Below are 24,440 nucleotides of genomic sequence, written 5' to 3' on the forward strand. Positions count from 1 at the left end.
CTGCACTCCCACCTGGATGATAGAGTGAGCGAGATCCTGTCTCAAAAACAAAAAAACCCAAAGAGTTAGAGTATTTCATTTCTAAAGTCTCTTTTATTTCTAACTTTTTGAGACTAGAAAAAGTGAATGAAAGTTTGTATGCCTGGTTTGATGATATGATATTAATGTTAAGAATCATGGTGGGGTTTTGGTATATTTTGCTATATTTAAGCCAGTGAATGAAGTGAAGGATAAACTTTGGTTCTAATTAATTATTTCTGTATTTTCTTTGTAGGGATTAATCAATTCATGAGAGAGACAGTGAAGAACTGTAAAAGAGACGGGTTTGTTCAGACCATTTTGGGAAGGCGTAGATATTTGCCAGGAATCAAAGACAACAACCCTTATCATAAAGCTCACGTATGTTGAAATTTTTTAGGAATTTTAACTTAACATTTCAACGACATGTACTTTTTCAGCAAATACTACAGATGTCTGTTTTAGGGATTACTGGCGTATTAATTGGATTTTCTGTATAGACAAGATCAACCATTGGTTTCATTAAGGACTTCTGAAGTGATGGCACATGCCAGTATTTGCTGAACAGAGTCTGGGGAATTAATGTAAACATGTGTTTACTTAATAATACTTTAAACATGTTCTGTTGCAGTAAACCAATTATTTATTCGCTTAGGTAATAAGTTGTAAATAAACTTAATTTTTACATTTGCTAATTATTCTTTGTTTCCTATACCATATACTAATTTATCATACCATACCAAATTGCTAACATTCCTCAGAGATTAGCCAGTCACTAAATTTTGATTAATTTTTGGTTCATTCTACTTGTTTGCTTATTTTAAAAGCACTATCTGGCCAGGCACGGTGGCTCATGCCTGCAGTCCCAGCACTTTGGAAGGCTGAGGCAGGAAGATTGCTTGAGCCCAGGAGTTTGAGACCAGCTTGGGCAACATAGTGAGACCCCCTATATCTATAAATATAAATAAATTAGCTGAGTGAGGTAGTGCAATGCCTGTAGTCTTAGCTACTTGGGAGGCTGAGGTGGGAGGATTGCTTGAGCCCAGGACTTGGAGGCTGCAGTGAGCCATGATTGAACCACTGTATTCCAGCCTAGGTGGCAGAATGAGACCCTATGTTTAATTAAAAAAAAAAAAAAAAAAAGGCACTATCTCATCAGAGATTATTAAGATATCCCAAATAGTGAATAAGGCTATTTTTAACAGTATTTAAAAGATTTATTGATATTTGCTCAAATTATGTTTAAGTCTCTTTCTGAATTCATTGGGATTCATGAAAGTATTCTGTGTACCTGAGTATTTAAGCTTCTAGTATAGTTCATATCTTCCTATTTTAACTAGATGTTTTTTGCCCTTCACCCATAACTTTGTGTTTTAGTGCTTATTAGACATTGTATGTAATGAAAATACCCCTCTAAACTTCTGTCTGGAGCTCAAAGCCTTCAGAGCATTAATGCTTTTAGGGACTGTGGAAGAATAGTTGGCTTTTTGTTACTGCTTTACTCTCTAGCCTCCCATATATCCACATGCAAATATCAGATATTTATCAGGCTTTTACCATATCTCTAAGTGAATTAGTAACTTTAGTTGATGGACTAGGAAACTTAAGTTTTAAGTCTTGGAAGAGACAATGCAAACAAAACAGTATATGAAAACATCATTGATATACTTAATTATTTAGGTTTCAGGGAGAAGGAAAGACTTAAACAGATTCTTGAAGGCTAAAGTTTAGGCTGTTGGGAATGAGAAAAAGACAATCACAAAAGCATAACTGAGTGAGGACTGGCTAGAAGCCAAACTGGTAGGAATGGAGAGTTTGAGTTGTCACGTAGGGGTAGATAATTTTCTCCTGGATAGATGGAGCCAGCTAGAGCCTAGGAAACTAAAAGGCTTCTTCTGAATGACAGAAGGCTTTTTTCAGTGGCAGGCTGAGAAATTTGGACTCGATCTAATAGGAATTATATTTTCTGGAATTTACATGATAAAAATGGAATATATAGTTATTAATATAAATGAATCATGTAAGTTTGTGAAAATTAATATTATTGTACCTGAAGATGCGAGAGAGTAATAAGACTTTTTCATGCCAAATACTTCAGTGTTAAAGTTCTGATTCATTATGTTGCTGCTGACGAAAAATATTCCAGCCCTCTGAATTAGGAATAGAGTAAACATAGCCAGGTTGTTTTTTGGTTTTTGTTCTGGTTTTTGCTTTTGTTCAAACTTTTGTTGTGCTGAAAAATACATTCTCACACATAGAGAATGTAGATTTCACTAAATTATCACAGAGCTACACCTGTGTAACTACCACTCAGGGCAAGAAATAGAATATTGTCAGTGCCCCAGAAGCGCCCCTCATGCATCCTCCTAATCATCACCCGTCGCCTTCCCAGAAATAGCCACTGTTATAACTTCTAACACTATAGTTTTGTTTTGCATTTTTTTGAGCTCCATATACATCATATATGTATATTTTATATATAGCTTCTATCAGAATTACGTAGGTAAGTCATTCTTGTTGTTTCATGTAGGAATAGCTGTATACTCATATGAATATACCATAATTTATCTATTTTTCTCTTGATGAGAACTTGGGTTTTCAGTTTGAAGCTAAGCTATTGTGTTTTTGAACATGCTTGTACAAGGTTCTTGGTGCACATATACATGCATTTATGTTTGAAAGACACAGTGGTGGGATTGCTGTGTATTTTCAACTTAAGTAGATAAAGCCAAATTGTTTTCTGTGGAGATTATAGCAGTTTGTCCTCCCATCAGAAGAGTATGTGAGTCCTCACTGCCCTGCATTCTTGTCGACACTTGCTATTAAGCTAATTTTAGCTATTCTGGTGGGTATAAAGTAGTATCCTGTAGTTTTAATTTGTGTTTCCTTGGCTACTAGTGAGGTAACCTTACAAATGAGCAACCTTACAAATGTGTATTAGCCATTTAGTTATTTTTTCACAGGTAAATACCTATTCTGGTTTTCTTTTTAATTTTTCTGTTGAGTTTTCTGCATTTTTTCTTATCAATTTGTAGGAACCTGTTACTGGTTACATGTGTAGAAAATATTCTCTCCCACATTATGTCTGGCCTTTTCTCCCTCTCATTAGTAATTTTAGGTGTGGAGAGAGGTTTTTGTTTTATTTTGTTTTTCTTAAAGACAGGGTCTCATTATGTTGCCCAGGCTGGTTTCTGAATTCATTGGGATTCATGAAAGTATTCTGTGTACCTGAGTATTTAAGCTGGCCTTTTCTCCCTCATCCAGGCTGGAGTGCAGTGGCACGATCTCAGCTCACTGCAATCTCTGCCTCCTGGGTTCAAGGGATTTTCCTGCCTCAGCTTCCCGAGTAGCTGGGATTACAGGAGTGTGCCATCATGCCTGGCTAATTTAAAAAAAATTTTTTTTTAGTAGAGAGGGGGTTTCACCATGTTGTCCAGGCTGTTCTAGAACTCCTGGTCTCAACTGATCCTCTTGCCTTAGCCTTGTGAGTAGCTGAGATTACAGGCATTTAATATACTAGAAGCTGGGTATAGCTCAGATGACAGAGGACTAGAGAATACCTCTCATGTTACATTGACCCCCCTCCCTGGAGTAGACCTTTTTCATTTTCTGAGACATTTTGGGGCACTGGGAGTGATATTCATATATAGATTACACTTGTATATTAACCCAGACTCCCTCCTCTACTCTTCCAAGATGATTAATTTTAGTAGGCATGGTTCCCTGCCAAGAAGCACTTGGCAGCAGTCATTTCAAGGAAGTTGTAACTGAATACCCAGGGATCTAGGAGGTGCATTTCCACTAGCGGCTATGGATTTGCCTCAGCAGCCCATGAAAAGCTCTGATGCACATCAGAGGGCTCCATACCTGCAGGGCTCAAACTCTATATTAAAGACCAAGAGGCCATTGGTATAGAGGGTGTGCTTAGGACATTCCAACCCACCTCCCAAAGAATGATATTCTACTTATTTAGGATTAAGATTATTTTGAGGAGCAGATCTTTTAGAATGATGTCTAGAACACTGATGAGCTAAATACATTCTAAGTGCAAAGTAGTTTTTGGATCCTAACTGAGTAGTCAAGATATCTAAGCTGAAGCAATCTGACCTTGTTATATTTTTGTCTGCCCTAATGTGGAAACCCCAGGATCTAGAGCCCTGGATCATGATAGTTGTTATTCTTAGGATGCAGCCTAATAGTTGGTGTTCTGGGTCATATCTCAGTCCAGCTTTCCAGTCTGGCTGCAAATGTGAGCACTGAACTGTGGACACTAAAGGAAAGTATGAAACCATGTTGGCATATCTGGTAGAGCACCTGTTAATTGTTTTTTATAGGCTGAGCGTCAAGCTATCAACACAACAGTCCAAGGATCGGCAGCTGGTATTGTCAAAATAGCCACAGTTAACATTCAGAAGCAATTAGAGACCTTCCACTCAACCTTCAAATCCCATGGTCATCGAGAGGGTATGCTCCAAAGTGACCGAACAGGTTTGTTCATAGATGAGGCCTGTGCTGTAACATGATGAGAATAATTGTATCAGAAATGTAAATGGGAAGTATTTTTTATTTTATTTCTCAACAGTTCTCAAACGTTTTGGTCTCACGATGTCTTTATACTATTAGAAATTATTAAGGATTTCAAAGAGCTCTTGTTTTTGTGGGTTATGTCTATATATTTACCATATTATAAATTAAAACAGGGAATTTTAAAACATTAGCATTTAAAGTAATTACAAACTCACCGTATTTTGACATGTCACATATTTTTATGAAAATAACTACATCTTTTCAGAACTAAAGAAAATTCTTGATAGGTGACTTTATTTTACATATGTGTAAATCTCTTTAATGTTTGGCTTAAGAGAACACAGCTGGCTGTTTGTATCTGCTTCTGTATTCAATCTGTTGTAATATCACATGTCCTGTAACCCTCTTTGGGAAACTCTTTGTACAGTCTGGGATGATACATGTCTCAATTTATGGGAGATGGATGGGTTTCCCAGGATGTGGAATTTCACTTCTATACCAGGACAGTTGGCCACTTTGCTGCACTCTTATAAGAAAATGAAACTGAAAAAGGCAAATAGCCTCATAGTGTTATTATGAAAGTAATTTTGACTGCAGATTTTGGGATCCTCTGTGGTCTTCAGACCATACTTTAAGAATATGTTGATTTTCCTATTTATGACCTTCAGTGTTCTCTGGTCTTAGAATACACTCTTGATCTCTTTATCACATATGTTCCTTTGCTGATATTGTTTTCTTGTTCTTACTTTCAGAATATTTTCCCTGAGTTTTTGCTTTATTGCTTGGATAAATTATTTCTTGTACTAACAAGTACAGTGAAATTTTCTTTTTTTCTTCTGTCACATGTCCATATTTCTGCTTTAAATACCATTTCACTGTCACTGAGATTGTCAAACCATGACAGCAGACTTTTTTTTCTTTTTTTTTTTGAGACAGAGTTTCACTCTGTCATCCAGGCTGGAGTGCAGTGGCACGATCTCAGCTCACTGCAATCTCTGCCTCCTGGGTTCAAGGGATTTTCCTGCCTCAGCTTCCCGAGTAGCTGGGATTACAGGAGTGTGCCATCATGCCTGGCTAATTTAAAAAAAATTTTTTTTTAGTAGAGAGGGGGTTTCACCATGTTGTCCAGGCTGTTCTAGAACTCCTGACCTCAAGTGATCTGCCTGCCTTGGCCTCCCAAAGTGTTGGGATTACAAGCGTGAGCCATCGTGCCCAGCCAGGAGGCATGTTTTAAATTTTCCTGGGAAGAAATTAAGATTTGGTGCATACAGAGGAAGAAAAAGCTGCTAGAGATGGGGCAGAAAGGTCGTGATTAGTTATTGAGGATGAGATTTGCTATTTCTAGAAGAGACATACATACGGGTTATAGAGAATAATACAGCCAGTTATAATGTGTTCATGTATGTGCAAAAATACGTAGATATAAAAGTTTATTTTCTCATTAAGTGAGGATTACTAATTTTGTCATCAGTCCCCCTCGAAATATCTGAGGCCCCTCATTCATTTTGAGTGTGGGACTATGTGTGTATATACACACACATATACATTTATAATTAAGCGAGAGAGAATATGTAATTAAACTTATTTGGGGAGTAATACTGTGCTGTGTGCTTTAGAAGTAAAAGTTATCAATCTATGTTTAAATTTAAGGTCTATTTAAGAAAGGAGGGGAAGGTATGATACCTGACTGAACTATTTGTATTAATTCCACACAGCAGAGTGATAAATGTCAAAATGAGGATACAGACAATAATGACTTTTAAGAGTTAGTGGAAGGCAATATGGCTCTGTCACTGAGGATGGCTTCATGGTGTCATGCCAGCTGAAAGTAGCACTAGGTCAGTGGGATGAAAGGAAGGTGAGCATGAGGAAGCAGACCACATGGGGAACAAGAGCATCGTGGCATTCTAGGTCAGAAGCCAGGTAGCCAAGGAGAATCAAGAGGACAAAGGCATGGTCATCAGAAAGCAGAAAAGCTATAGCATCCAGACAGTCAATGGTGTGAGCCAAGTGTGGCTTCATGGGGCAGATCAGATTTCAGCTGAACAGGTGAACAGAGGTACAGCCTTTGCAGTCCTAGTGTGGAAGCAGCTTGCTGCAGCCTCAGGTGCTTTTGTTTGCTTACTGTGTGAGAGCCACCTTTGAGCAAACTGGCACTGCAGATAGTGACAGTTGAAGAACTCTCTCCCAGAGGGAAGCACCAGATACTGAGGGAGATGGTACTCATGCTGGACCTGAAAGATAAGTAGGGAATTTGGACAGCAAAAAGGAAGATGACTGCTATGAGGTTTAAGCAAACAAGTAAAGGCATTTCCAGTAAAGGTGTTCATGTTGAGCTTTATCTTTTTGGTCAGAAGGGCATAATCTGTACCACTAGGTCCAGCTAATGAGGAAATAGTAACTAAGTCTAGTATATATTTTGGAGTTATGGCTACTGGAAGGTGTGGATTATCTCCACAGAAAAATGTATAGACATAGACTCTTACATATAACTGCAAGGGGTTTATGTACTCTCTGAAGTCCACTTTGGGAGCCTAGGTTTAGAATTACTTGTTTGGAGTGTGTACGGTTCAATTGAGGAAGCACCAGTTCTATCGCGATGACACTTCTGGCCATAAAAAGACATGAGGGAGTGTCCCCCTTAAGAAACACTGCCTAACAATATTAGTTTGCTTTCCTGGGGCAGGAATCAGGCCCCATACCTCCCTGGTGCTATTACTCAGATGGTGGTAGGGGGACTCCATGGATAGAGAAAATGTTAGTTATTCATGAGAAATAAGTTGGACTAGAGCTTGGAGCAGAGTTCCTCACACCCCATTTACTGACTTCTTTGGGAGACTCCTTTCTGGGAGGAAGTTTGTGAGTTTATACCGGATACTTAGGGTAGGTAGCGACCAGCAAGTAGTTATTTTCCTGATAGTTCTTAGTCTTGTGTGTTTTAATCTTCTCATTAAAATTCCTCAGAGTTACTCAGAATCTCTAAAAACATTCTCCTATGACTTAGCGACATGCTGATCAGTTTTGCTCCTTTTTCATGAAGTAGGATTGTCACGAAAGAGAAAACTGCAAGGGATGTTCTGCCCAATCAGAGGAGGCTTCTTCATCCTTCAACTCCATGATGAACTCCTATATGAAGTGGCAGAAGAAGATGTTGTTCAGGTATTTTTGCAATGCTTGTGTCCATTCCATAGGAAGCCAAGACACTATTGTCAGGCTGACAGCTTTGTTTCCTATGCATGAGGATTTTGGAACTCTACCCTAGCCCTGGGATGGCTGTGTAAATGTTGAGTCCTTACAGGTAGAAAAGGAGCTAAGAGTGTTCCATTTTGTACTAGTTCTTAATAAGTGAATAAATTGCCAATGCAAGATGTTTTTGTCGTGGAGGAATTAAACAAAAATTTGGAGTCTTTCCCTTAGGGTTTCTAAGCTCCAAGCATTCTAGCAAAAACTTTCAGAAATTCCCGCTCATTAGTGAAGAAGAGTTTGAGATGTCTTTTTACTTATTTATTTATTTATTTATTTATTTTATTTATTTATTTTTTCTGATTTAGCATTTTAAGCACCATTGGGTGAAGAGCTCCAGTCTGGTTTATAACCTTCTCAGGGGATGGTTTGGGAAACATTCTTTGACTGGGCAGAGTTTGTTAACCTCATTTTTTTTTTTTTTTTTCCTTAGGTAGCTCAGATTGTCAAGAATGAAATGGAAAGTGCTGTGAAACTGTCTGTGAAATTGAAAGTGAAAGTGAAAATAGGCGCCAGCTGGGGAGAGCTGAAGGACTTTGATGTGTAACTGTGCTGCTGATGAAGTCCTCCCAGGGAAGCCTGTGCAGATACAGTCACCTGGAAAGAACAGAGATTACCCTTTCACCTACCTCAGGAAAACAAACTTTCAAGTCTTGATAGACTTAGCCTAGTAATTTTATAGTGAGAGTTTCAAACTATATATCAGGGTCTATCTTTATAGCATCAAAAACTTCTGGGGGGGTGGGGGAAGTAGAATACCAAGTATAATAGTTACATTCACTTTCAAAGAGCATCTATGAATTTGCCTTTTGTAACTTACTGTGGCTTTAAACATATTCAGAACAGATGCTTGAAATATGCACTTAGCACTTTGGCTCCATATCTGTCTGGGTAAACCATGAAGAAAATGAAGCTGCTGCCTCTATCGACCCCGACAGGAGCCATAGGCAGATAAAGATTTGGTTTCACCCTGGTGGTGTTAGGCATTGTGTGTGACTTTTTTTCCTCTAATATCAATTTTAGAGTACTGAAATAGTATTTTAAAATAGCATTGGCTAATAAATTATGAATTCTATAAAGTGGTAAGACTTGGTATGGTTGGAGTCTAGGAATGAATATTCATGAAATGTTTCTTATTGCTTTTCCTTCCCTAATTCATACAATGAATGTATTTGGAATACTTACATATTATAAAATAAACTATACCTCTTCAAGAGGTATCCTATTCTGTAAGATTAGATGTTTTTATTGCAGGTAAATATAATACTGCCAGAGACAGAAAATACCCCCTTATCAGTCCTTTAGTGCCTCTTTCTGTTTATGGCATGGTGAGAAAACCCATGCTGAAAAGATTGTACTTTGTGATCCCAATTAGAGGGATGGAGCTGATCTTTTTGCTGTTGAAATAAAATGAATTTATGAGAAACTTTATATCAACAATTGTTTTGTTAAAAATTATAGTTGGTCTAAGAGTGTCCCTTATTTAGTTACTCCATAGCTTGTTCATAGGAAGCACTGATTATATTCTTAATCAGTTAACCAGAAGAGCTCTTTTATATTTATTAATCAGAATAATGAAAAAAAGATAGTTGCTTTATAAAATGTAATGCATTATCAGTAGTTGGGTATTAATGCATTAGAGACTTAGACATAGTTTTTTTAGGGGGGCGGGGTGAGAAAGGCAGAGATGGCAGCAGTAAGAGGGAAGAATATCATTATTTCTTTTTCCATATTTACCTGTACTATGTTTCTCAAAAGCTGAAGTGCTGTCAGTATTCTGGTAGGCTTGAAAGATCTGGCACAAGAGAAAGCTCAATCTGTTTACCTGTGAGTGTTCTTCAAACATGAGGGCAAGCAAAAGTCCCTTCTGCCTCATTCTCTGCAGCCGTGGCCCAGCATGTGTAGTCACATGCATTTTCTCATTCTGTTTGACCTGTCAGCTGGACCTGAAACAGGCCATCCCCATTTTGCATGATTCAGATGTGCACAAATTCCAGTTACTATGGTTTACTTAATAACACGAGTCTCTCCTGCAACACAATTCAAATTTCAGTTACCAGTGGATATTAACTGTGAGTAACTGCATGAAATTGAAACTTCACTGATAGTTCTTCAAACCACAACCACTGTGTAAATAAGGAATGCACATTGTGTTATGCAGAATAATGCCCCCCACCCCAAAGTTCACATCCTAATTCCTAAAATCTGTGAACTATTGTATTACATGGCAAAAGGAACCTTGTTGATGTGATTAAGCTAGAGATCTTGAGGTGGGGGATTATCCTGGATTATCTGAATGGTTTCATTGTAATCACCAGGGTCTTTGTAAGAGGGAAGCAGATGGTCAGAGTCAGTGAGGATGTGACAACAGAAACAGACAGATTTGAAGATGCTACACTGCTGGCTTTAAAATTGGAAGAAGGGGCCATGAACCAAGGAATGCAGGAACCCTCAAAAAATTGGAAAAGGTAAGGAAATGGATTCTCTCCTAGAACCTTTTGAAGGGATGTAGCCCTGCCAACACCTTGACTCTAGCCCAGTTAAGACCATTTTGGACTTCTGTCCTTTAGAACTGCAAGACAATAATTTGAGTTGTTTTGAGCTAGTAAGTTTGTGGAATTGGTAGCAGTAATAGGAAATTCATACATGCATCATGATGAGGACCAGTTACATCACTTCTTCCAAAGGCTGTCTATTATTGGTCACTTCACATCTGTTACTTACTTTACTTGCAGATGGCAAAATGTAGTTGTGTTGATTGCTTGTCTCCCAGTGGTAAATCCACATTATACAAAAATGGATAATCAAAAGTGGAAGTTGGCTAATAAAGATCAAAGTGTACCAGAGAAGTAAAAAATAACACTGGAAGTGAAATTCAAATTGAACATAAATGGAATTACAGAAGAACTACCTGCCTGGGAATGCTGACACTGCTGCTGTTTGAGATAACGGTAGATAGGCAACCTGAGAAACAGTAAAGGCACAATTAACATAAATGAGGAAAATGGTTGTGACAAAAGGATAAAGATGTCCCAGAGGAAGCGATGCCAACAAAAAACTTCATTAATTTTTAATCTATAACTTTAATTCCATCAAAGTCTCATCAGGATTTTATATTTTTTAGATAGTATCTTAAAACTCACCTGAAGAAAAAAATACCAGTACCTGGCTGGGCGCAGTGGCTCACGCCTGTAATCCCACCACGTTGGGAGACCGAGGCAGGTGGATCACGAGGTCAAGAGATCGAGACCATCCTGGCCAACATGGTGAAACCCCATCTCAACTAAAAATAAAAAAATTAGCCGGATGTGGTGGCGGGTGCCTGTAATCTCAGCTACTTGGGAGGCTGAGGCAGGAGAATCACTTGAACCCAGGAGGTGGAGGTTGAAGTGAGCCGAGAGTGCACCATTGCACTCCAGCCTGGACAAAAAGAGCAAAACTCTGTCTCACAAAAAAAAAAAAACAAAAAACCAGTACCTATCAAACTTGAGAAATAACAAAGATTTGTATCAGATATTAGGATGTATTACAAAGATATAATAGTTTGAAATTATATAGAGGGGATAGAAATAGACAGGTAAGAGTATTAAAACAGACTAAAGAATTTAAGAAACAGACTTATACACATATGAGAAATGATTAAAATGTCATTTCAAATTAGTGGTGAAAGATGGGCTGTTCATAAACAGCGATGTAGTGATAAGAGTATCCATTGGTAAAAATATCAAGTTGGATCTCTATCTCAAATGCTCACAAAATACTCCAGATGGATTAAAAGCCTAAATATTTAAAAGATGACTATGAAAGTAAATTAAAAAAACATGAGAATGTTTGACTTTATAGAAATAAAAGCCTTCTTTAAAACAAAGTTCTAAAATCATAAAGGTAAAAGATAAAACTTGACTACATTATAAAGAAAAATTTTCAGTATAAAAAGGACATCAATAAAGTTAAATCATGAAAGACACTGAACTGTCTAACCCAGGGGCCATGGCACAACAGCAAATCCAAAACAGATCCATAGCCTAAGTAAGGCTGAGTTAGCAAGCGAGGACCATATGGTGCTAACCCCAAGTGAGAGCAAACCACACATTCATCAGTTGTACTTTAGCACATATCAGTGGAAGGTGCTCAAGGGTCACAACAGACCAGCCACTGTTACAGAGTCCCAGAGGATCCAAGGAGGAAGACGAGGACCAGCACCCCTCCTTCCTTATCATGAGTTAATGTAAGCCTTCCCCTAAGCCCAGAAGCCAATCTTGTAAGGAGGAAGAGGGAGAGACTACACAATTCCTAGGAAGACTCAAAGGCAAGGAAAAATCAGTCATAGAAAATAAGCTACATTTTAAAAATCAACAATAGACAAATAATCCGTAGTAGAGTCTGACTCCATCTTTTGATGTTTGCTGACAAGTTTTGAGCCTCTATTCTCCCACTTCCTCTTCTGTCCCCATGTGAGTAAGCTGAGAAGAAATCCAATGCTCCCTTCTTTGGTGCCAGTGGGATTTTCAAACCCTGCAAGCCCCATGCTGCAACCCCTGGCCCACTTTCTGACCACAATAAAAACCCAGTTTCTTCCTTGTTCTCTCAAGTTGCCTTGCTCTCTGCAGAAAGCCTCACTGAGTAATAAACCTTTTCATATCAGAAAAATTCCAATTAAAACAATAAGATACCATTTTCATCTTTCACAGTGTGAAAAAATAAAAATATTTGAAAATAGGTGAAGATGAAACTAATTTTTATACACTGGTAGAGGAATTTAGTCAACATCTATTTAAATTAAATGAGCATGCCCTTTAATTCAGCAATTCCACTTGACATTAACATCTTCCCTAGAGAAAACACTTGCATGTATGCAAAATACATGTGCAGATGTTCACTGCACTCTTGTTTGTAATATCAAGAGACTGGAAAATATCTAAATACTAGTAAAAGAGTGGTAGCAAGTTATGGTTTATTGACACCATGGGATAATATAAGTGAGTTAAAAAGAATGAATTATAGGTACTGACATAGAACGATCTGAGACATAGTAGAGACATGAATAAGCACGTTGCAGCATAGAAAAATTTTTTAGAAGGAAACACAGCAAACTATAACTCGTTAATTTAGATGAGTAGGAGATAACCAAGGGAAATACTCACTTGATCTTGTCTACATTTATCATATGACTTACAATATGCATTTATGTATTATTTGTGCAATTAAAATACATTTTAAAAAATGTTTAAATAATGGTTGGATTCCCAAACCAGCTCACGAGACCATTGTTTAAGCTGCTATGAAAGGTAGAAGACAATGCCATTGAAGTGCAAGTAATACAGCAAGATTGGAAATATTTTATTTTTATAATTTTATTTTGGAGTAACTTAAAACCTAGGTAAAAGTTTGAAGAATAGTACCAAGAATCCCAATCAAGTCAGAAATCACCATTCAAGTTTTAATTTCTCCAGTTATGTCATTTATAGCAAAAGGGTCCAATCCAAGACCAAGAGTTGCACCTAGTTGTCATGACTGTCTAGTCTCCTTAAATCCAGAACATACGTCTTTCCTTGACTTTTATGGCACTGAAAATTTTTAATAGAGGACAGATATTTTATAGAATGTCACTCAATTTGGTTTTGTTTATTGCCTCATGATTAGACCTTGATTCTGCCTTTTTGGCAGGAATATTGCAGAGGTGATACTGGGTTCTCACTCACTGTATCCTGTCAGGTGGCACATGATGTTGATTTGTTCCCTTGCTGGTGGCGGTACCTTTGATCACTTGATTAAGATGGTGTCTGCCATGTTTCTCTAGTTATATTTTTCTTTATGGTTAGCAAATTTTTTTTTGTGAAGATACTTTGACTATGGAAATATCCTCTTCCTCTGTCCCACTTTACCTCACTAGTTTTAGCATCCACTGGTATTTGTTGCCCAAGTCATTGTGATAATGGTTGCCAAATGGTAATTTTAAAATTCCATCTACATTTATTTATTTGTTGACATTCTATTGTAAGGAAGAGTTTTCGCTTTCTCCTTTTATTTATATTAATGTGGACTAGTGTGTACTTAGTAAGTTACTGTTACGACTTTTGATGCTTTTTCCTTTTTCTTTTCTTTTTATTATTATTATTATTTTTTTGGGTAGAGACAGGGTCTTGCTATGTTACCCAGGCTGGTCTTGAACTTTTGGTCTCAAGCAATCCTCCCACCTTGGCCTCCCAAAGTGCTGGGATTACAGGCATGAGCCACTGCACTTGGCCTTGATGCTCAAATTATACCTGATTTGTCCTGTGTAGTTTTTAAGCTAGCTGCCGTGTCCTTTTGACATGTCCTTATTCTTTGAATATTTTATTTTCTGAAACAAAAATGTTCTAGCCTTAAAATCAGACATTTCTTCAGAGAGCTCCAGTTCCTTTTAGCAGAGAATAGTAATTGGAAATCAATATCCAGGCACTAGTTGTGCTCATTGCTCCAGGGGGTGAGGGGCTTGCTCCCTGTCCTCTTGGTGTGCAGAATTAGGAAATATATATATACCACACAGGCACGTGTGCACACACACACCTTTATATCACATATGTATGTAAACTATGTAGTGATACCCATATATATTTGTATACATTATTTATACATACTTTATATATACATAAAAATTTACACTGATACTTCCAATTCTAATCTAATACCACAGGGTTTATTCTAGCTTTCCCTTTTAATTTTTCCTTTCTTTGTTCTCCATCAGTGAGAAACTTGGTTCCCATAGTATCAATATACTTATTAATTGCTCAATGCCCTGTATGTAGCCAACCTCCTGACCCCACTGGGCTGCCTTCTGCTCTGCTCCAATGCCAACATCACACGCCATCACTGACCACTGAAGGGTTGACCCTGCCACTTCACTCCAGTGCTGTCTCCTGTGGGCTGCCCTTCTCACCCTACTCCAATGCAGTCTTTGTATGGGGATGCCATCACCAACCTTTTTGAGTGTGGCTGATTTTTGGAATGAATGAATGAAAGGAAAGAAAGGAGGAAGGAAGGGAGGAGAGGAAAGGGCAGCAGGGAACAGAGGGAGGGAGGGGGGGAGGAAGAAACAGGAAGGAAGGGGAGGAGGAAGAAAGGAAGTCGAATAAGTATTTCAAATATTGAATGCAAGTATCTGAAGCTTGAGTTATTGTAATTCAAAAATAAGAAGGTAAATGGATCCCTTTGAAGAAATTCTGATAGAGAAAAATTCTGAAAAGGAATTTGTATTTTAAAGGGTCAGTATGCATATTTGTATTTTTAATCAATAAGTTTTTTAGCCTAGAGTTGGTTGGCTGTTTTTTTCAATTTTTATATGGAACTAAAATTAGGAGAAAAATTATGGTGGTGGGGAGATTTTCCTGAGATTAAATTAGACAGGATTTGGAAGAATAAAGTCAGTGGTTTACAGCCAGAGTATAGATAAATATGGGGAAAGTGCCTGGAGAGGAATTAACTATGCTTATGAAAGCCAGAGAGGCGCAGGAGAGCACACTCTCCAGAGAACTGTTGGAGGTCTTGAGTTAATGAATGTTCATCATAACTAGTAGGAGCTGGAATAAGCCCATAGTAGCTTAATTTTTCTGCCTGGATGAGGACAAAGCCTGAGCTGAAAAGAAGTGAGGAAGTAAGGTCTGCATGTTGAGTTTGTAGGTACATCTTATCCACCTTGGTTTCGTTTGATGCATTATTAACAAATTATTTTTGCTTGTGCTTCACTGAAGGTGGACTTCAATCAACGTCGTCAGAAGTTAGTTATCTTTAAAGTCTTCCAAGAAAAAGTAACACATCTCCTCAAATTGATGGAGATTTTGAATGGCTACTGGGTTAATAAGTTCTAGTAAAATGTGTGAGTTTTGGGAAGTTGTGTTTGATAGATTTGCTGCACATTGCTCTCCCACCCCCTCCCTGGCTTTTGAAAACAATTACACTTTGTAAAACCATAGTTCATAGTGTTATAAATGGGTCTTACCTCTGTCCATATGTAATCTTGGCAAAAATCATTAGTGCATGACATCATGACATAAGAGAGCATCTATGTACAAACATATACAATTTTATTGATATCTCTACAGACTACAAGAATTTTGTTAAGTATAGTCACAATTGCTGAGTGCAACAGAAAAATAGTAATTTGTCATTTTCTGAAAAGATGCAAAAATTCTGAAGATGAAAGAAAGATACATCAATGATGTCATCTGTTTCTTATTTCCTAGAATAAAACATCACATAATTAAGTACTAAAAATTATAGGTTATTAGAGATTCTGTTCCTGTGTACAATTGTCCAAAACCACCATCTAGTTTATTTTCTGGCTTTGCAGTCAAGAAGGGCAGGCCAACAGCAGAGAGAAAGCAGTATGAGAGGTGATAACTCTGAGTTTCTTCTCATTATGTGTTACTGCCTTTGATAGGCTGGACTCCTTTTTTGAAGGTGTAAGCACCCTTTCAGGGCACTGGATGTCATATAGGAAGTTACAGGTATTCTTTTCCTTTAAACACATGTCCAAAGACTAAGAAAATAAATCCAAGTGGCCCTGGGAGCTTTTGATTGAGATAACAATCAAAAGGGAAGATTTGTTCTATCTTTTTGCTAAGACCAAGTCCAGTGAAATATACCTACAGCAGAACAGGTACCTGGTACCCATGTCTCCTCCAGAAGAAGAATGAATAATAAATTTGGACCTAATTTAGCAAATGATTGTTTTGAGAATTTCCACTGTCTAAATATGAAGAATTAGTTTTCCACTTAGCTTTATATGCTGTTGAATTTACTGTGCTACTTCTGGTATCTTGTGATGTCACATGTGTAAGACAATTGAAAAAAAAACCTAGACCTTTGAATTGGAATCATTGATGGACAAGTCACATAGGAGAATATCACAAAGATGGTTATTAAGAGTTGATGGAGCACTGCCTGGTCAGAAATTCTCAAATGCTTTTGTTCTGAGACATACAGAATAAATACCATTACTATATCTTACATCTTGCCTTCCCTGACCACTCAGAACTGGGGCTGGAGCACCAGCCAAGGCAGACAAACAAGTTTTCCTTAGTTGGCCATAAAGCAGTGATAATCAACTCTGGTTGGACATTAGAACCACCTTGGAGGCTTTCACAAATATTGGTGTCTGGTTCCCACTCCAAATGATTTTAATATAATTAGGAATTTAAAAATTTCCTGAGGTGATTCTTACGTACAGTCAAGGTTGAGAATCACTCCTCCAGATAAATGTGTAAATCAAAGCATCCACCTGTGCATCTGATTCCTTAAAGCCTCTTTCACTTCACTGTGGCTCCCATGCCCTTCCTCACCACGATCTTCTTGCACCAAATTGGTACTTCCTCCTCCTTTTCTAAGACAGACCTTACCTATTCTACATTTCATGCTTTCAGGGCTATGTTGTCTGCAAATACACACACTAAACTTGTTATGTTGACAACCATGTTCCCTGGAATGGTGCATACTAGAGGTACTGCTCAAACCAAGTACACCACAAATATTTCTGGCACCCAGGACAGTGTGCATGTGAAATAGTACCTAGCCAGAAATGGAGTTGCATGACAGAGGACAGAGGTGAAGAAGCTGTGAAAGCTACCACGTTTCTCCTGACACAGAGACCAAGACCTGATATGAATGTTTTGACTTCTTCTGCATTGCCCTGTGTGAGCCAACATGGTCAAGTTACAATTCTTTTTTCTCATAGCAGCAGGTTGTAATCACACAGATATACTCCCAGTTTGACCCAATGATCCTAAGCCAAGGAGAGGATTTTTAGCTTACTTTTCTAGATTGCCTTCATTTTTCCCTTCTGCTTGAACATAAGAATCTATTTTAATCTTCTTCAACCAATCTTAGGCCTAATCTGATTCTTTTTTCTCTCAAAGTCATGGTGATCCCTTCATGTAGATAAAGTATAGATGGTACCTTTAAAACTGGTACATGGGTCACATAAAAAGGGACTCCAACAGTAAACTTTTTCCTTCAGATCCCTAAAAACTTTGAGGGAAAGGAGTTGGATTTTGATTTATTAATTTGAGAATCACTTTCAAAAGATTTGAAAAAATTGTCTTTGTGACTGAATCACTGGAAAACATCTCATTCAGTTCTGTCACTGTCCTTTCAAAGTTCCAGTCAGACAATGATCTTGACGGTGATTGGGGCCCTAAAGTCTGGGGCTCAGTGAAGTGTAAGAAGCCAAGTCAGTAGTACTGCTTTTGTAGGCGATTAAAACAAATGAGGAATCAATCATCCCTCCCTCCAAACTCCAAGATTAATGGATGATTTCAAGGTAGGGACTATTGCTCACGTTATTATCAGGGAAACAAATACTTCTAGCTTCTCATAGATGAATAAATGAAAAGGCCCATTTCCTACTGTAACACTAAAAAGGCCTTATCTTTGAGGAAATCATAGGGAGACAAGGTCAACTTGTTGGGACTGTGGTTTGCAAGCCTTATCTTCTGATGTTGCTTTAACAGATAGAGTGTAATTTTGATGGTAACTAAGGCTCAGAGTCACTTTCTGTATCATTGTCCGAGTTACTAGGAGTATTTTTCTTATGTTCCAAAATAGAAGGAAGAAAGTAAAGATGAGACTATGCAAAGGATTACATGGATCAACAGTACTTATTTTCCAAAGATGAGGATAAGATGATGATGGTAGTGGTGGCGATGGTGTGTGTGTGTGTGTGTGTGTGCACGTGCGTGCGTGCACACGCTAAGGTCAGTGCAACAGAACAGAAATGTTCAAAGAGAAAAATCACATCCACATTAGATTCTTATTGCTATCTCTTTGAATTATAAAAATAATTTTGATACAGTAAAACCTCATTAATTTGGATTCCACTAACCAGGAGTTTGTGAGATGAAGTTACCCTTACGTTAAGGAAGGGCTTATAAAAACAATTTTGAAAGACACGTTTAAACTACTTCAAAGAGCCTTTTCTCTTCAAACATTTGAGAAGCACCTGTTTACTTCCAATTGATGTGCTAATTATAAACTTTTGATTATTCACTGAGGCCAAAGTTTTAAGCACTTCTACAGTGAAATGCTATAATGTCCTTTTTGATATTTTCTCTGTGTGCCTTAAAATATTCTGTAGTTGTTATTTTTCACTGATTCCTATAAGCTTTCTTCAAAATTGTATTTTATTGCATATGAACCACACATTTAATTTTGGGTATAATAATTTATCTTGCTAAGACATTGTATACTTATTGTACAGTTTTATACAACAACATATATTACATATTCACACAATCTACCTCTTTGTATGATGTAGAATAGTGGCTGTAAACTGGGAGAAATTTTGGCAATGACTGGAGACATTTTGATTGTCATTACTAGGAGGTTCTTACTGGCATCTAGTAGACAGAGGCCAGGGATGTTGCTAACATCCTACAATACACAGGACAGTTCCCCACAGCAAATACTTTCAGCTAATAGTGCTGCTATTGAGAAATCTCGATGTAGATCAAGTTAAAACAAGTTAAATCTTATTGAGGGCTTCAGAGATACTCATCAAATGTACTGCTACTTTGGACTGAATTTCATTATTTCTAAAATAAACTAATATTTTACTCTTAGTTTTTTTTTAAAAATACAGAAATGATAAAGTATTCTGAAAATCAGAAAACTAAGTCTTTGAAACAGATGGTACAAATAATACATTGCAATTTGGCCACTAGTATTTTCTAGATTCTAATCTTAAGTTTCTTTAATATTTTTACCATATAATTTTATAATTCTATAAATTATACAGCCATGTAATGTCTGTGTTACCAAGCTAGATTCTGTTACCGTAAGGCTGTTCACAGGAGTCTGGGAGATTCAGAGAGCCTTTTTTAACAAGAGGATTCAAGGACTCTGAGAAATGCTATCCTAGTGTACATTATCTAACTCTTTCACTCATCTTTGTTCTTCTCAAAATTACTGAGAACATCGTACCACTAGAAACATTTGCTAGAAAGTACAACTTCTAGCAAAAAATTAGACTAAAAAGGAAATAAAAATACCATTTTTTGGCTAATAAAAATAACCTGAAATCCAGGAAAATTGTGAAGTCTTAAGAAACACAAATGTAAATCCAATAAGACCTTGATAAACAAAAATTCAATAAGCCAAAACCATAATTAAAAATTTTCTTGAAGAAACAACATATTACAGGATGGGTCCTGGAATATGTATATATACATTCCTATAACTTTTGACTTCCAGAATCATGTTAAATGGTAGTAGGTGTCTCTATTTGGTTTTGACTCTGGTGCTTTTCTGGTGAGTTATAGATACCTTGTATCATGTTAAGGATATTCTTTATTCCAGCTTTAAAAGAGTTTTTAATAAGGGACAGGTGTTTGGCATCTATTGACATAATCTGGTGGCTTATATTATTTGACCTAGGGACAAAAGCATTGATTTTATATCATTAAACTCTTTATATATTTCTGTTGTCTATAATGATGACTGAGGCCAAGATAGCAAACACATCACTATATTTTATAAAGATTTCCAGTGGTAAGTATGGAACCAATTTCCAGTGGTAAGTATCAAACCGAAAGGTATTTTCTAAGGAAAGCCCTTGTAAATCAGAAATGTCATAAATCAGAATCCCTTTCCCAAAACATTAACTGAGGTTTTACTGAATCACACTAAAGAGAATGACCAGTTTGGTTTGTGAATGTCAGGCTGCAAGAGCACCTTTCGATTGCGGACCCTACTGGGTTTGAACAGTAATATACTGTGTAACTGGCAGACAAAGAGACAAATGAAGCTTTTAAAATATATCACTTAAGAAACTGAAATTGGGGTGTGTGAAATTTCCCTTTTTGTGAAGTCAGTTCTCATAGCTAACTCTATTGTTCCTACAGATCCCCAAACCTACTACCAACTCGCCTATAGAGTACAAGCCAGGCTAAAGAAAATGCTTTGAGGTGACCCAACCCTGCATGGTTTGTGCTAAAAACAGCAAGCCATTCTGAAGGTGATAGAAATGAAACTAATTGTGTTGGGAATAACTTAGTATACTGGCAATATTTGATTTTGGCAGAACTGTGAATGATGTAAAACATGGAGAGAGAACATTAATCAGACTCTTGCCATAAGAATTCAATAATGTTCTAGTACAGTGAAAGTTACAGATGAGGAGAAAACTCTGGGTTCTTGTTTTGTTTTCCTTTTCAGTTGGGTATGGCAAATATATTTGAAATGCACTGACATCTTCAAATGCAGATTTTTTTAATTGTTGAGTGTGGCCCAATTGATAGAAATAGTTTACCATGAATCTTTTTTCTTCTATCATAACATGCTTTTTTTTCTTTTCCTCTTAAGATGTTAATTTATCATGCAAAGATTTTTTTTCATTAAGTGCATTAATGCTTTTGTTTGTACAGGAATTTTCAAATCAAGAGGACTCCCCGTAGTTACTAAATATAAATCCTTATCGAATGACATGCCAAGATGATAGCTCCATTCCACATGGGAAAAGGCAAATTCAGCCATATCTTGGGATTTTAACCAGGGCTCCAGCCTTTGGGTTGCACAGCGTCTCTGATACATCTCCTTTATGATAATTTCAGATTGACTGTAAATGGAACATTTTGTAGAAGAAACTGGCTTCTAGCAGTTGAATAGTGATGCTGGGAATAAATTTGGTTTCCCTGAATATGGTTTCTCAAAGCAGTCACAGCTTCTTTAGAAGTTAGAATTGGTACCATTTCTTATCCTTGTATTTCAGCATTAACTGCAAAGAAAAAATAGCCACCATAAGATGCTAAAATACTTTAAAAGTGCTATTCAAAGCAAGGCCATTTTGAGCTAATCATGCAAATCTAATCTCAAAACTTATAATGAAAGTGAGTGGCTTCCTTTATTTTGTGAAATAAAGTGCATATGAGAAAGACTTTAAAAATAAGCTGTAAAGACTCAGCTGATAGAAAATGATTTTTCATGACTGAGACAAAATGGAGGATGTGGATCCCAGATGTATCAGAACCAATGGATAATTTTCTTTAATTATCCCCTAAGGTAAAGAAGTATCGATACATTAAAGTATTTTTTTAAAAAAAACCTTTTATCTCCCAAGCATTGGGAGAATTATACTTAGAAGAGATCCAGATTATCATGATTCTCATACAGGATTACTTATGTGGATCTCTGTTTAAGCTTCCTTGTGCAGATCCTAAATGTTTCAAGTTACTCCTGTATGAAGATGTCTGTATTTACTTAGGCAGTTTACCTCATGTGCGTGTTTGGAAAATGCTTCTGCACTGGTCATCATGCCTGCAGTTTTCTCTTCCAGCTCTCCTAGCCTCTGTCCTCTTTCGTCAAGTGCAATCCGTGCACGGGTCAGCTCTCCCATCACCCCTCCAGCAGCGCCTTTCATCCCTTCTATACTACCTGGTCCAGGAATGTGTTGCGCAAGGCTGCGGGATGCTTTTCCTGCTGAAGCTTCCCCAACTGAGAATATAAGCAACAGCAATTTAAAACATTTTGTCAGTAATTCAAACAGTCAAGCTTGTCACCAAGACAAAGTACTAATATTACATTCTACTGTCATAATTCTCATTAAAAGAGAGTCTTATTTGGTCCAGTCATATATGTATTTGGAGATGTTAGCACTTAAGAAAAATGCTAAGAAAGAGACTGTGAGATATATTGTTATCATAGGCCTTTTGTATGTGTGTGTGTTCCATACAATATGGCATTATTGCATTTCTTGATGCTGAATTGGAATATTCAAATACGTGATTTCATATTTAACCCATATTAATGTCTGTTCCAACCTTAGGCCTGATCATTTGCTTAAATTTCTGCCTAAGTTTTTATTTCAGCCTTCTCGGTTCACCTTCATGTATAAGCCTTTGTAGGCCTCCAGTTCTCTTTCTCTCTCTTTCTGTCTCTCTCTCTCTCTAAATACTGAAAAATGGGGTATATGAATATATGAATAATGGTTATGTATGTTAAAAAATTGATCTATAAAACAAATATAACATTTACCCATATAAGTTACATATGTTGAAAATTTGTGGCTGGGCATGGTGGCTCACGCCTGTAATCCCAACACTTTGGGAGGCTGAAGCGGGCAGATCACCTGAGGTCAGGAGTTCCAGACCAGCCTGGCCAACATGGTGAAACCCTGTCTCTACCAAAAATACAAAATTAGCCGGGAGTGGTGACATGCACCTGTAGTCCCAGCTACTGGGGAGGCTGAGGCATGAGAATCTCTTGAACCAGGGAGGTGAAGGTTGCAGTGGGCTATGATTGTGCCACTTTAAAGCCTGGGCAACCAAGTGAGATTCTGTCTTTTTTATTTTTTTAAGGAAAAAAACAGCTATTTTGGCAGAAATTTAGTTAGAATTCCCAAGGATGTAATATTGGAATAGATTCTATAATTTTCTTAAATAAGAGTGGATGGAATCTAATATTTTTTAAATAATAGCCTTACTGAGATATAATTCACATAACATCCATTTAAATGTTGTTTTTAGTGTATTCACAAAGTTGTACGACCATCACCACTATCTGATTGCAGAACATATACATAACTCCAAAAAGAAACCCCATGCTCATTGGCAGTCTCTCCCTGTTCCTTCCTTGCCTCAGCCCCTGGCAATCATTAATCTACTTTCAGTCTTCTTTTTTTATTATTATTATACTTTAAGTTTTAGGGTACATGTGCACAATGTGCAGATTTGTTACATATGTATCCATGTTTGTGTGCTGCCATGTTGGTGTGCTGCACCCATTAACTCGTCATTTAGCATTAGGTATATCTCCTAATGCTGTCCCTCCCCCCTCCCCCCACCCCACAACAGTCCCCGGAGTGTGATGTTCCCCTTCCTGTGTCCATGTGTTCTCATTGTTCAATTCCCACCTATGAGTGAGAACATGTGGTGTTTGGTTTTCTGTCCTTGCAATAGTTTACTGAGAATGATGGTTTCCAGTTTCATCCATGTCCCTACAAAGGACACGAACTCATCATTTTTTATGGCTGCATAGTATTCCATGGTGTATATGTGCCACATTTTCTTAATCCAGTCTATCATTGTTGGACATTTGGGTTGGTTCCAACTCTTTGCTATTGTGAATAGTACTGCAATAAACATACGTGTGCATGTGTCTGTATAGCAGCATGATTTATAGTCCTTTGGGTATATACCCAGTAATGGGACGGCTGGGTCAAATGGTATTTCTAGTTCTAGATCCCTGAGGAATCGCCACACTGACTTCCACAATGGTTGAACTAGTTTACAGTCCCACCAACAGTGTAAAAGTGTTCCTATTTCTCCACATCCTCTCCAGCACCTGTTGTTTCCTGATTTTTCAATGATTGATTGCCATTCTAACTGGTGTGAGATGGTATCTCACTGTGGTTTTGATTTGCATTTCTCTGATGGCCAGGGATGATGAGCATTTTTTCATGTGATTTTGGCTGCATAAATGTCTTCTTTTGAGAAGTGTCTGTTCATGTCCTTTGCCCACTTTTTGATGGGGTTGTTTTTTTTTCTTGTAAATTTGTTTGAGTTCATTGTAGATTCTGGATATTAGCCCTTTGTCAGATGAGTAGGTTGCAAAAATTTTCTCCCATTCTGTAGGTTGCCTGTTCACTCTGATGGTAGTTTCTTTTGCTGTGCAGAAGCTCTTTA

General features: G+C 37.4%; 2 protein-coding genes across 10 annotated transcripts in view; one reads left to right on the forward strand and one right to left on the reverse strand.

Annotated features, from left to right (window-relative positions):
* Window positions 1-10,098, forward strand: part of POLQ (DNA polymerase theta) — a 126,946-nt gene extending 116,848 nt beyond the window's left edge. For 4 of the 5 annotated variants that reach the window (XM_032150060.2, XM_032150065.2, XM_032150062.2 and 1 more), the window contains 4 exons: window positions 275-399; window positions 4,353-4,506; window positions 7,586-7,704; window positions 8,222-10,098. In XM_032150060.2, the coding sequence (XP_032005951.1) occupies window positions 275-399; window positions 4,353-4,506; window positions 7,586-7,704; window positions 8,222-8,335 (512 nt within the window). In that variant the 3' untranslated portion in view covers window positions 8,336-10,098. The remainder of the gene's footprint in view (window positions 1-274; window positions 400-4,352; window positions 4,507-7,585; window positions 7,705-8,221) is intronic. The other variant, XM_032150061.2, reaches the window with a different exon arrangement.
* Window positions 10,099-15,834: 5,736 nt separating this feature from the next.
* STXBP5L (syntaxin binding protein 5L) overlaps window positions 15,835-24,440 on the reverse strand; it is a 562,981-nt gene continuing 554,375 nt past the window's right edge. For all 5 annotated transcript variants that reach the window (XM_032150070.2, XM_032150069.2, XM_058437438.1 and 2 more), the window contains 2 exons: window positions 22,031-22,251; window positions 15,835-21,535 (listed from right to left, as the gene is read on the reverse strand). In XM_032150070.2, coding sequence (XP_032005961.1) covers window positions 21,494-21,535; window positions 22,031-22,251 — 263 coding nt within the window. In that variant the 3' untranslated portion in view covers window positions 15,835-21,493. The remainder of the gene's footprint in view (window positions 21,536-22,030; window positions 22,252-24,440) is intronic.

This window comes from Hylobates moloch, unplaced genomic scaffold (genome assembly GCF_009828535.3).
Source record: "Hylobates moloch isolate HMO894 unplaced genomic scaffold, HMol_V3 SCAFFOLD_4, whole genome shotgun sequence".
In the NCBI taxonomy this organism is placed as follows: domain Eukaryota; kingdom Metazoa; phylum Chordata; class Mammalia; order Primates; family Hylobatidae; genus Hylobates; species Hylobates moloch.